Source organism: Coptis chinensis, chromosome 8, assembly GCF_015680905.1.
Source record: "Coptis chinensis isolate HL-2020 chromosome 8, ASM1568090v1, whole genome shotgun sequence".
NCBI lineage: Eukaryota > Viridiplantae > Streptophyta > Magnoliopsida > Ranunculales > Ranunculaceae > Coptis > Coptis chinensis.
The window spans coordinates 1,342,522-1,356,442 of record NC_141463.1 but is presented as its reverse complement, the minus strand read 5'-3'; the positions used below and the strand labels follow the sequence as shown (position 1 = coordinate 1,356,442).

General features: G+C 37.1%; 2 protein-coding genes and 1 pseudogene across 3 annotated transcripts; all 3 read right to left on the bottom strand.

The window, feature by feature from the left end:
* Positions 1-1,538: 1,538 nt before the first annotated feature.
* On the bottom strand, positions 1,539-2,476 carry LOC147479221 (protein FAR1-RELATED SEQUENCE 5-like). The gene is made up of 2 exons (XM_086576419.1): positions 1,858-2,476; positions 1,539-1,573 (listed from the first exon to the last, which is right to left on the bottom strand). Exons 1-2 carry the CDS (start codon positions 2,474-2,476, stop codon positions 1,539-1,541), a joined length of 654 nt encoding a protein of 217 aa, XP_086432545.1.
* A 39-nt stretch (positions 2,477-2,515) lies between these two features.
* On the bottom strand, positions 2,516-3,598 carry LOC147479220 (protein FAR1-RELATED SEQUENCE 5-like). The gene has a single exon (XM_086576418.1). It carries the CDS (start codon positions 3,596-3,598, stop codon positions 2,516-2,518), a length of 1,083 nt encoding a protein of 360 aa, XP_086432544.1.
* Positions 3,599-9,896: 6,298 nt separating this feature from the next.
* On the bottom strand, positions 9,897-12,912 carry LOC147479219 (protease Do-like 7; annotated as a pseudogene). Its single transcript, XR_015203982.1, has 7 exons — positions 12,690-12,912; positions 12,364-12,581; positions 12,183-12,288; positions 11,574-11,743; positions 11,395-11,474; positions 11,099-11,326; positions 9,897-10,421 (listed from the first exon to the last, which is right to left on the bottom strand). The product of XR_015203982.1 is annotated as a protease Do-like 7 (transcript).
* Between the last annotated feature and the right edge of the window lie 1,009 nt (positions 12,913-13,921).

Sequence of the window (13,921 nt, the reverse complement as noted above, 5' to 3'; positions counted from 1 at the left end):
TCTGCTTTCCACTCCATACTTTCCCGAGAACTCTTGCGGACAAAAGTGAACACTCCCATTCTTTCTTCTTCTTCTAAAACAGAATTGTTATTATGACATGATGGTGAAATTCTCAAACCTCTTTTGTCTCAAATCTCAAGAGTTTACAAACAAATTTAGTGCAATAAGATAACTACTACTACACTTAAATTTCTGAACAGGCCAAGTTCATCAATAAAACAAGTGTTTCTTATCTAACATGCTTTTGCTTTGCCAACAGAGCGAGGGTTAGGGCATTGCCAAGACATCGTCTAGTAGCAATGACCAAGAACTGGACAATGTCTTTCTTCACAATTGAGTACTTCTTCACTTCTATAGGCGGTAGACCGATGATTCACTTTCTTCTGTCCCACTAACTCAATACAAGGCCTATTAGCTAGAACTGCCAACTTTGACAAACAACTGATCAACTTACGGTCATGAGATTGCAGCTAATATCCACTACCGATCACCCCAAAAAACCTTCCCAACAACATCTAATCTCACTCATCACCACCTCAAAAACTAATACAACACGCTTAACGCCTATACGAGTTTACATTCGTTTAGTAAATATGGTCGATTGGTGGGAAAATATATCCTAGAAGATAAATGTAATTACCTGAGAGGTGGAGGAGTTGTTGGAACCTTAGAAGAAGAAGCTGTTTGAAAAGAATTCAAGCAATAAATTCAATAATTAAATACTAAGACTTTGAAAATACTAATATTAAATAAGTATATACATAGTTCAGGATATTGTAACCTTCCAAATATAACTACTCAATATGTAGTACCTACCTTGTGATTGAGGTTTAGGCCATGTACACGTAGTCTTCGTATGCCCTGTTTCACTACAATTTCCACACTTGCTGATTCGAGATCTTCCTTTATTTTTATCAGAATTCTCCGTAGCAACAAAACCATACACACCTATATTAGAACAAAAATTGAGAATTATATTGAGCTTTGGAAACCAAAATTGAGCAAATGGCAGTACCTACCACTCATAGAATGTATCTCCTCTTCTTCGCTCAAATCGGCTGATCGAGCACATTTTCTCACACGTTTTGAGTTTGTACTTGGCCCTATTACACACACATAGCATTGTAGTTATTAAAAAAATAGAAGTACTAGCAACGCAACATATTTAAAAATTATAGTTCTTCAATAATATAGATACTTGTATTGGAAAAACTAAAGCGGTGAACATAACTAGTTACCCCCAATTTCTCGATGTAATTCTGGGCACGTGGGTTTTGTATGCCCAACAACACCACATTCGCCACAACTTTTCTTCCTTGTCTCATTGTGTCCTTTAAGTCTTTTTGGTCGACCCTTAGGTGCTACCTGGGGTGGATCATGTATCAGTTCTAAGTGGGTCGCATCTCCGTGAGTATCTGATGGCTCCTCAACGGGAACTTGAGGATTTTCTTCAGCAGTTGATGGGATCTCTTTTTACATAAGATAAGAATGTAGGAAATCTTTGAACTCTTCACTAGCTTCTTTAGTTTTGGAGGCCTTCAAACAAATATTCTTGCAAATCCCCATAAGCTCACTATAACAAATAGCAGAAGTTGCTTCATTATGAACATTAACCGGAAATAACGGTAGGAATGACTATTTTCACATGTCGCGTCCACCTCAATAAAATGCAACTAGAGGGTATTTCAGCGACGTCTTCATTTTTTAAGACGGAAATGATGTGTCGGCATGGAAAACCAAATGACTCAAATAGACCACAAGAACACTTCGCTTTTTTATCAACAACATTGTATTCCACAATAGACTTGCAGTGCCTATACAAATGACGATGCAAAGTGTAGTAACGAATATTGTCACCTTGATGATCCTTCATTGAATCAACAATGTACAATGCCTCTTGCTGCAATTGCATCTTAAACACATTAAAAGCCACCCGTGTATAGATGGAGTTTGCCTGATTTTCATACTCAGTCAGGTGGGTCACAATTACCGGCTTGGTTGTCAGAGTAATAACTTCTTCTTCGTGCTCACGGTGCCGGATCTTCTCAAGTGCTAGCTCCATTTTTCCATAGAGCTCAACCATTTTTAAACCAGTCTTTACATGAAGCCGTATAACAGAGTTCATGCTTTCACAACGTTGGTTGGTTCTACAACCACCAAAGAATGCGCCTCGAAGATATGCCTCTGCCCACCTCATCCTCTTTTTGTATATCTTCTTCACCCACTCATGGTCATGGACCTGGTGTGCTTCTAACAAATGTTCCCACATTTGGTCAAACTCTTCTTCTGAACATTTCATAAACATGAGTGAACAAAAGTCCCTTTGAAACCCAGAGACACGGACATTGTCAATACAATTTTTCAGAACGTGCCAAGCACATAAGCGATGTCTAGCACTAGGTAAGGTAGCTTTAATAGCCTTGCGAATTGCATGATCACCATCTGTTATGACCGACTTAGGTGCCTTATCGCCCATCGCTGTAAGAAAACGCTCTAACGCCCAAATGTAAAACTGCTATGACTCACTAGTCATAACTGCAAAACCAAATACAATAGTTTGTCTATGATTGTTCACTCCAGCAAATACGACAATTGACATTTTGTATTGATTTGTCCGATATGTTGAATCAAACAATAACACATCACCAAAACAGTTGTAATCTGCACGAGACGTCGAATCAGCCAAGAACAATCTGACCAATTGGCTAAGTTCATTCAGCTCGTATGAGTAGTAAAATTCTGGATCAATCTTCGATTTGTTTTTCATGCAGGAAACAAGTGTGCTAGCATCTCCATTCATATAGTAAATTTTTCTCATCCTGGTCATATAATTATATAAATCCTTTCTTATGTAACCAACTTTACAAAACTGGCCAGCCCTATAAACAAGGAAATCCATCACTTGACATTGTCTAATGCCCACATCAATTAGACTCTTTGCCAAAGCCGCATATTCACTGCCCATCTTTCTATGTGAGCGACCAAATATCGAACTAGGATAAGGCACAAGTGGATGAGTGTGTTCAGCAACAAACTTATTAACAACCCACATATTGCATTTAATATCAAAAATCACTTCAAAAATCGCAAGACACTTGCATCTAGACAACTCACGTTGTTTCCTTTTGTGTTCCATATTCAAATATTTCACCTCTCTCTCACCTTGGCACGAGCACACAAAATTTCTTTTAACCGGGATATCTTTATGAAATCGGTAAACACCCTTGCGTACACTAAACCCAACAACCTTGGCATACTCGTTGTAGAACTCAAATGCCTCGTTGCTGGTTTTAAAACGCATTGAAAACATGATTGCATTTTCATCTAGATCTTCCCCTCCCAACTTACCACTGAATAGATCGAAATCATTCTCATTAGTTTGTTCACTTCTTGCATCTGCTTCATTTGACTGTCCTTCAAAACCTTCAATTTCACTAACACTATGGTCATCTGATTCATCTTCGTCTTCCAAACTCACATTGGTTGAACCTTCCACAATATTTATTTCGGTGTCTGAAGAATCACTTTCCTCATACGGACATGCGTCATTACACATATTTGTAGCCCAATCTCTGTCTTCATTAGAGATATCCACCATCACTTGATCACTATAATATGGTAATAATATAAATATGCATTCATTACTTCTTGCACTATAAGTGCAAAATAAAATAAACAACAAATAAAGAGTATACACGTGAAGCAACATTAATTTGAAGTTAAAATTTCATTTTAAAATAAAAAATAAAACAAACAATAGCATTTTAGGTTCACAAATAAATAATTAAAAGATTCACCTTTGTGTCATGAAGGGACAAAAGGTGAAGGTGAGTAATGCGTAACGATAATTTAAGCAACGGAAACAAGTAAAAAGAAACTAGCAGTAAAATTAAACTCTCCTTATTATGTGACATAAGAAGATAAGCAAGTTCAATATGTGATTAAACTCCCCCTATGGAGCCCAATATTTACATGTCTTGAATCCTAGAATTGAAAATATGATCAATTTCAATTTTCAAGGAGTAAAATACCTTCATAATTGGCAATCCGGCCAGGCCAGGAATCTACTTATAATTTATAAACTATCACTACTTCTCTCGTTATTACGTTGAATAGTACTATAGTTCTTTCAAGATGTCATTCCAGAACTATAAAAGAGGTAATACTATTCCAACATCATTTTTTTTTTTACATTTATGCTAGAAAAAGTGACAATTTAGTTTCTCTGGTCTCAAGGATTGTTTATGCTCTTGCATGTGTCATGTGTGCCACTAAAATTATAGGATCGACTAACAATGCCAGCAGTATTATCAGGATGAAAGTAAATTAGTTTAACTAGTACACTATTTAATTGGTCCACCCTCCCCCTCCTGTGTATGCCTATGCCGAATCACATTTCTAACTAATAATTCTTTTTTCTCAGCCACTTGCTCATTTATTTCCTCGCATTTTTGGCCATGAAGCATCGTGGTTCAGATCTCTCAACTCTTTTTCACTTGATCACATTATTACTGTACACACTTTAGCACAATCACATAAATATTCTAGATTATAATCTGGTACCTACTTTAACTCAATTTTGCAATCCCGCCATTTGTCTACTGCACATCTCAAGAGTTTACAAACAAATTTAGTGCAATAAGATAACTACTACTACACTTAAATTTCTGAACATGCCAAGTTCATCAATAAAACAAGTGTTTCTTATCTAACATGCTTTTGTTGGCCAACAGAGCAGGGTTAGGGCATTGCCAAGACATCGTCTAGTCTAGTAGCGATCATTGCAACATTAGCCTTAGTAGATAGTACTATCGCCTAGCACATTTAATTGCGGATTCTGATGGCATCAGTGCATTTATATAGAGGAAGCCATGATATATGTGTGAAAGTCATAAACAAGCAAGAAAAGCAAACCATTGAACCAAAATATACATGTAAAAAACTTGTGTTTGCCATTGAAGACCAAGCACCACCATCTATCTAATAAGATAGGGTTTTTTTTTTTCGCTACAGGACAAAACTATAATAAAGGACGGTCCAGATCGAATTTAGAACCATCAAACGGCTACTGTGCTCTTATTTTCCCCGAGATACGTGTTGGCAGCTATTAACTAAATGTGTCGCAAAGTCCAACAGGTCAACAGTTCGAGTCACTCTAACATCATTTTCTGCTTTGTTTTGTTTATTGCAACAACATAAAATTTTAAATATTCTTTGTTGGGGTGAATCGAACTTCGGGAACCAGCTTTTCCAAAGGCTACCAATCAAACCGATTGTGTTAAATACTCACCGATGCAACCATCTTGGAGTAAAGTCATCCTATTCGTTGTCTTAGAATTTACTCATGGAGGTATTGTATGCATGCCCAAACATGATTGCAACCAGTGCCGAAGGCCTTTAATGCATAGGTGAAACGTGCCGAAGGCATGCCGGTGAGTGTCTTTAAGACACAAGACACGGGGCATATTCTAGTATGTAAATAACAGATATTTTGAAACTAGATATTAATTCACTAATCAATCCATAGAAAAATTTCTTAAACTAAGCCTAAATTACTAAATACTCATATCCAAACCTAAAGGAGTCTTGAAGGAGTATTTGAGAGATGCCCAATCCGAGTTTGAAATGCGAGGGATTTCTCTTAGAAGATAGTGAAAAAGGGAAACAATGGAGATGAACTCGGTTTAGTGGAGATGAACCCAAAAGAGTATGAGAGTTTGAAGCCAACTGTTTTTTTTTTATTCGAACCAGCCCGAAGTAAATAGCGATGTATTTATTTGACTTTCCAATTTCCACGATGGTTATTAGGTTGAATTAGTTTTTGGGTAAATTTGGTATTTCATATATTTGTTTTTTTTCCAAACCAGTTTATCCGGTTAACAAGTCTGTACTGGATCATGGATTTCTCAACAAAAATCAGATGTGGGGCTGAGATTAGTGCACATTGGAATGCATTGGAATGCCTGTGCATGGAAGCAAACCTCATTTATTAATTTGTGACTTTTCATGTTGTTGAAACAAATAAAAGTGAAAGATTTAAAAAAAAAAGAATGAAAAATTTGTGAAGAAAATAATTGAATGATCTAGAGAGAGAATATGATAAATCTTTATCTAGATTTTATTAATTAAAATCAATCAATAGTTTAAAAGATGACGATATGTGGTGGAGACGTGCTTATAAGACTCTTCGCTCCTAGGCGTGTAAGAGCGAATTGTTTATCCCCAAGCTATAAAGCTTGCGCCGTTTATTGTTTATTGTTTGTTTTTGTTTGGGGTATTTAGCTTTTGGGCCACATTATAAATGGGTAATATGCAGTTGGTCACCAATTGTTCGTTTATTAGCTATTGGGCCAAAATTGACGGTGATCCATCCATATTTTCTAAAATGGCACATTTACCCTTCCACGTGTATTGCACGTGATTGAAATAAACGGCTAAGATCAAAGTTATTTTCAAATCAACAGCCACCATAACGTTTTATCCTAACCGTTTATTTGTGACACGCGTCCTAATCTCTCACTATTAGCGGAAAAAACACTAATTAACCGCCCAAAAACACTCACTTCTTTCACTTACATCATTCTTTCAGACAACCTGTTTGTGTGCAAGGGTAGCAAACCTATTTCAGACAACCTGTTTTCAAACACTAAGAACCAACTTAACACATTTTCACACTTCATCAATGTCTAGATCAACTCATCAAACTCGTGATTTAAAACAAAGAGTTATAACATGTAGAAACAAACTATCTGATCGTGACACTTACACTATAGCTATAACTGAACTTGAATCAATAGCTAAATCATTGAGTCATCATGACTCATATTCTATATACCTTAATCAGATATACTACACTCGATCCATCTCGAAATCTCCAAGACGTAAACAATGTGCACGCCTACTTGGTTTCATGTCCGAACTGCATGGGAATGACTTAGCACCATTTGTCACGAAAATGCTTAGTAATATAATAAAAAGACTGCGTGATTCTGATTCATCGGTTCGATCTGCATTGATCAATGCAGTTTCTAGTATGGTGTTACATATTTGAAAGTTCCGTTTTACGCTTTCTTGAAACCGTTGATGGAAGCGATATCGGTTGAACAAGAAGTGCATTCCGCAGATGGGCTGTTCTTTATGTCTTGCTAAAGCTATTGATAGTTGTAGTGATCCGGTGTTGTTCAGTTGGAGAGATGTGTGATGAAGTTGATGAAGTTGTTAAGGAATGAGAGTTTTTTAAGGGAAGGCTGGTTTGTTGACTTTGGTTGGAAGTGTTGTTGGGAAGGGAGGAGTTTTGAGTTGGAGTTTGTTGGGGAATTTGATTCCTTGTTTGGTTGAGTTTTTGGGCAGTGATGATTGGGCATCTAGGAAGACGGCGAGGCACTAGAGAGTGGTCATTTGTTGAGAGAGATCTAGTTTCGGAGTTTAAGTCGTCGTGTCTATTGAGTTTTGAATCAAGGAGATTTGATAAGGTAATTATGAATCTGTGGAAAAATAAGATTTTTTTTTTGGTTTTTTTTGAAATTTTAGCTGATGAATTTGTTGAATTTTGGTGTAATTGTAGGTGAAAGCTGTTAGGGAGACTATGAAAATTATAGGGAGTGGAAGAAGACAGCTTCTAAGTTCTAACGGCTATATTGATTGGGGCCATTGGATCAACCCCATCTTAATTTTACCGTTTTTTTGTTTGATTTCAAATTTCACATCATAGACACGTGCGAGGGGTGTTTTAGGCATTACAAAAAATCAATTTTTCAGACTAACAGTTCAGTCACAGTCAACGCAGTCAACCGTCAATTTTGGCCCAATAGCTAATAAACGAACAATTGGTGACCAACTGCATATTACCCATTTATAATGTGGCCCAAAAGCTAAATACCCCAATAATAAAAGAACGAAGAACAATACAATTAACTGACGAATGTAAAAGGATATTTCATTGATTGAGCAACATGAAATTACACTACTGCATTACCATATTTAAATAAATTAGTTCTATAGCTAGTACAATATATCATATTTGATTGTAAGGTAATGAGCCAACTGGGTGTTGACACAGCCCCGCCTGCCAGTTCTGTTGGAGTGTTGGTTCGTCTTCAGCCTGATAATCGTAGTAGGACCCTTCAGGAGGCACATCCAAATAATCCAAATAACTTGTTGATTCCCAATTGCATACCTCATCAGTTAAAGTCGATGACAACACATATGATGTTGATCCTGTTCCGCTTTCCTGTGGTATGTCATCTGCTGGTCCTTGCATGGGAGGCAACGGTGTGTCTGGATATGCATAGTTGCTAAAACACGAAGCTTCACTATATTGATCAGGGTGTAACTGATCAGATTCAAAGAATGAAGTACCCTTCGGTTTGCATCCCATATGACAAGACTTCATTACCATATACATCCGTTTGTTTCTCCGTACTCCATATGAAGTTGACGCGAATGCATCAGGTTGTGATGATGATCCAAATCTTGATCGGCATTCTTCCGCAGGACCACCGTCTACTGGCTGGCTTGTCATTGGTGCTGTTGATGTCGATGAGTAATTAGATGTCTTGGAACGTTTATTGTTGGCCGCATATGACAGATCATCATCAGTCTCCTCTGGCCTCTTGGATGAAGATGCACTGGTACTAGCGTTATCGTCTTTTTTGTTCTTCCTAAAGACTCTGCATAGACCGTACTCTTCGTGATCCTTCATTGTAAACTCATACATCATCCAAGGACTCTTAACCTTCCCGTTGTTCTTTGAATAATTCATAAACTTCTTGCATCCAATTTTATTTCCCTCTTGATCTAAGGCGCCGAGTGTGTGAGATCCTCCATGCCCACCCTTCACTTCCAACCGTTCTTCCGATCTTCTTGCCACCATCGTACTTCTGTTTAATCGAGGTAAACACATAAACTTCGTTCTCCTGTCTCCCTTCGAAAAGTTGCCACGGTTCAAATGCTTCGCTTCCATAAAGCTCGCATGGCATAATGATGTTATTAAACAACTCCGGCAGAGGTTCCCTGGCGAGTATCTTGGCAAGAAAATACCCGATAAGCTCTTCATCCGTTGGAGCAAATTTAAACCCACGTGGTAACTCAAGTGGTACTTCTTCCATGATCACTTTCAAGTAGCTTCTTCGTAAGGAAACTTATCAAAATTTAAGTTGACAACAAGAGAGAAGAAAAAGCCAATAATGCAACACTTTGGTATTGCATGTACCGCACCCAATATTTATAGGTAAACACTATCCGCGTTTTTGTTTCCGAAAAGGATTTGATGTCCTAATCTTTTGCGCGTTTACGGGACGATCGGGCTACATCTTATAAATGGTTGTTAGAAACTTCAAAATTTGTGCAAAACTACATCCAAAAACTGTTCGGGCATTTAGTAAAGATCGATAGCTAGTCCCACAGAGAAAACCAAGGAACAAATGAGAATTACGAGAGTGACAACGCAAATTTTTGTTATTGACTTATGGATGAGACAATTGAGAACCAAAATGCAGGCTTGGTGAGGGTGAGGGTGAGAGTGAGAAACTGCTTTGAAAAATTCGATGGATAAGTTGAAAGGACTCATGTTGAAATAAATCAATCCACAAAATGCTTTCAGCATTTCAATATTCAGCTCGTAATAGATTCGAAATGTGTGAAGGAACCACAACACTTGATCATATGTGGTGTTCTTCTGAAGCTCTAAGTATCTGTAACGTGATTAATGGTATTCCAGCAAAAAAAACGTTGTTGTTATTGTTCTAAATACTACTGTTAAACATTGTTTTTCAAGCACCGAAAAGCATTTGAAAGTCCGATTTTTGTTGTTGTTATTGTTGTTGTTATGATTGTAGGATATATACATATGAGTGTATAACCATATATTATGGTTTTAGTGATTAATACAATTAGAATTTGAGTTTAAGTTGTCTTTGCAAATATTTGAATTCCAATATTTGTAGTGAACAGGGTAATTCAGAAGCCACTGCAGGACCAAAAAAAACCCAAATAACAACTCAGTGATAGCCTGCGGTGGAGTCATCTTATTAATGGCTTGCACTTTAGGCTATAAGTGGTTCAGCAGCCATAGCTTGTCAGGGATGCTATGTTTGACTTGGCAGCAAAGATAGCAGGAGCTTCAATAGCTTGCACCACAACGCTATTATAGATCTTTCATAGCTTTCTTTAGAAGCTATCGTTGCTATCTTTTGTTGTTGTGCTACCTGCCGGAAAATTGTCATATTAAGTTCCCCTGCACTCTCTTCAGACACATCCAACTCCTGACAAGCTCGTTCTATATCACGGAAGCATGTAATAGGCTCTTTCTTGATCGCCAGGATCATATCACCCTGTTCTAGTAGGTGTTCAGCTTTCGATCCAGCCAAACAACCTTTGACGCGTAAAACCTGACGTCTTACTGGATCTTTCTTGACAAGAGCCTACATAAAAAGCCATTAAAGATCAAATGACACCTTTCCGAAGGCCAACTGATAAAACAAGATGTGAATCATCCACTACCTAAACACCGCTTTGTAGTTTTATAGATATCATAGCAACAACAATATTGTAATTGATCAAAACAACAATAAAAACAAAAGTGCAAGTAAGATAACGCCAAAATACTATCTCGTTCCACACAGTAACCACTCAAAATCAGGACCTGTATGAATTGGTTGGCTGAACAGGGAGCATATTGGCTTACTTGTACTGTTTTTATTCAGTGGATAAACCAAATAAATCAGATTTCTTGGTAAAACTGACTAAAGTTGAAAAATACTCGGCTACTTGAACAGCTAAAGCAATAAGCTTAAGCTGCCTCAGCTTCATCTGTATTTAACACTTGTGAATTACCAATTACAAAAATAAACTTAAAAAGTATGACTTCTTAACAACAAAACTCTCAGCTATCGGAAGGCAATGTTTAAGGAATGAATTACTAGAGGGTAGTTCCATTTTAAGCCAAGATCAAACACCCAGTGCCAAGATCTGGTTTACCAAAAACACTGATTTATCTCAGAACCTGATTGTTCTAGCTGCCTGAACTATGAGCATATTGGCTTCCTTGTACTTTTTCTCCCACATATGAACAAATAAATCAGCGTTTTTGAAAACATACTTGAACCCAATCATCGCTCAGTCCAAAACTGCTGGCCTTTGAAAGCAGTGTCGGATAGAGTTCAACTTCCAATATTCTAACAAGAGGCATTGGCCTTTTGATTCCATTTATCAGCAGTCGAGGTCCCTTACCACCAGAAATTATCTTGTCGAGGACTTCGCTAATTGCATATACAGGAAGCCCTCTTACAAATTGGTGATCCTCAGATGTACTACCACCGTATTTTAGCTGCAATCGGGTATGTTAGCCCTTCCAACCAATAAGTATCACAGAGAAAGAAGTAGCACTAGACAAACCTGAGTCGAAAAGCTTCCCCAAATTGCTTGAACCCTTCCACGGTCATCAGTTAGCACACCAGAGAATGTACTACCGAAATCTGGAACAAAAAAAAAATAAGAACAATTTGAAACTAATCATAGAAAAGACATGGAAATCAACCACCTAGATAAAATCCAAGACATGGAAATATAAGTACCTGTATCAAGTCAATAACTTCCATGTTTGTTGCTCTATAACGTGGGCAGTCAGCAGAACCAATGTTCAAAGCAGCACAGGGATTAGTTACAGTGGATTTTCTAGATGTAGCCTGCAGACTTCTACTTAAACCCACAAGATAGACTGAATCTCCTCGTCTAAAAGCAGGTTCTGTCATCCCGAAAGATTTACAGACACATTAAGACACAGAGCAGTAGATATGGTTCATAGAATCATTTCATTTTAAATAATCACAACAGAGACATCCGGGTCTTGCTCTTTCTAGGGAACTTAACTAAGATGTACATTTGGAAAAGCTAGTCATTGATTTAACTGTTCTCACCACTATCTCACATGCTATCACAGCCAACTGAAACAACTACACTGGTTGGAAAAAAATTTGGAATGACAATATTGATCTTTCTCGACAGTCATGTCAAGCCAGAACAGTTGGAGCAAGAAATTTGGGACAAGAAGCTTTCAGCAGGAATTTGTCAAGCACCGAGTTTGGCTTATAAACTAAGTTGCCTAATAAAAAAGACACATGCTAGACCCTTACAGAAAAGTAACAGCAACATAAATCTGCAACCAGAAAGGCATATGATATTACCAGGGAGAAGTTCTGCAGCGCGGACAACAGAGGCACCAGCAGGTCCTAGAGCAGAAGGATCATATGCCACAAGAGCATAGTTGTGAACAGGGTGAAGAAAAACCACCTATAGAAGAAATCTCAGTCATAACTCCAGATAGAGGTCTTAGATGCAAATCTAGCAACAGGTCAGCACTTTTACCTCCCCAGGAATTTCAATTGGGTATGCAGCAAATGAAAGCATGACATCAGAAACAGATACAGCAACTGTATTCTTGTCCACAGCAACCAAACCCATGTCTCCAGAATGATATACTATAACGCCTGTGCCAAAAAAATGCTGCGAGTGAACACCATCAAGCATGGATGAAGGCGGAACATGAACCTGTATACAGCTCTTGTCAGCTTGAATGACTATAGCTAAACTCAAGTGTTGACTAATGTGGCAACACAAGAGTAGGCTCTATCACTTGTTCAGCTAATGAAGCATTAGCTGCTGTTGTTCCTCTATCATCTGCAGCAAAGTACTCTCTGAGGTTCTAAGAACTTTCAACTTCTCTTCCACAGGCTCATCTAAGGTCCGATCAGATGTGTGAATTCCATCACCAGAGTCCCCATCTACTCGTCGTTTCTTGTTTTCCACGTTAGACCCTTCCATAATACTTTCCTCACTGACATGTTCACCATTAGTATGCATTCCAGTAGAACCATCTACACCATCTCTGTTTGTTTCTTGAAGCATAATTTCCATGTGATTAACTTCAGATGGCAATGCAGGCCTTACTGTCCATAAACCGGTACCGTCATTGCGAGTGTATATCTGTGGAGGGGCAACTTTTAATGCTGAACTAAACAAACTTGTTTTTTGAGGATAATATTGGTAAAAGTTCAATTAGTTTTTTTTTGCTGGGTATATTAAATTGTATTAAAAAGAAAACAAAAAAAAAATGACAAAAGTTGTTTAGGGAGGCAAAAGTTCAATAGAAAGTAAGAAACAAAAGTTCAATTAGGATGTCTCTATGTAATGATGTTATCCATATTTAAATAAGGGAGGGGTTTTAGGGACATATTTTATGTTGACATGTAAACAAACTCAAAATCGTTAGAATATTTATAAGTTTAGATTAGGCTAATTTTTTGTAAATATGATCTCTTAACTATTCTAAACATTGTCACAAATAATCGAAAAAATAAAAAAAATTCCAAACTTACCAAATGTAGTTAACAATTTACAAAATTTGACTAATTGTAGACCGTTCATTTTCACCATTTTTTATACTATATTGGGCAAGTTTAAATTTTTTTGATTTTTTTGATTATTTGTGGCAATATTTAGAATAGTTAGGAGATCATCATATCTACAAAAAATTAGTCTAATTCAAAACTTATAAATGTCTTAACGATTTTGAGTTTGTTTACGTGTCAAGATAAAATATGTCCCTAGAACTCCTCCCTTTAAATAAATAAAAAGACTTTATTTTCAAAAAAAATAAAAACTGCATAGTGGGGTTTTAAGTATCAGTAATTAAATTTGATAATACGTTTGAATATAATCGTTTTTATAGATTTTTTTGGTTAAGTTATAGAATCATAGTTGAAATGCAATAACAATGCGAAGAATTGTATAATTCATAACAACCAAAATCATTGTCGGTGTTGCAAGTTGCAAGTTGCAATATGCCTTTCATAAGGACATCGATCAAGCGAGTACTTGAAACTAAATTACAAAACTGTTATCACTGTGAATTTTAATCTTAAAT

Coding starts and splice junctions, on each gene's coding strand:
- LOC147479221 (XM_086576419.1), bottom strand. CDS start 2,476: ATGGGCGATAAGGCACCTAAGTCGGTCATAACAGATGGTGATCATGCA. Junction 1,574..1,857: donor TTCAATGAAGGATCATCAAG/GTGACAATATTC, acceptor TATTTGTTATAG/TGAGCTTATGGGGATTTGCA.
- LOC147479220 (XM_086576418.1), bottom strand. CDS start 3,598: ATGGTGGATATCTCTAATGAAGACAGAGATTGGGCTACAAATATGTGT.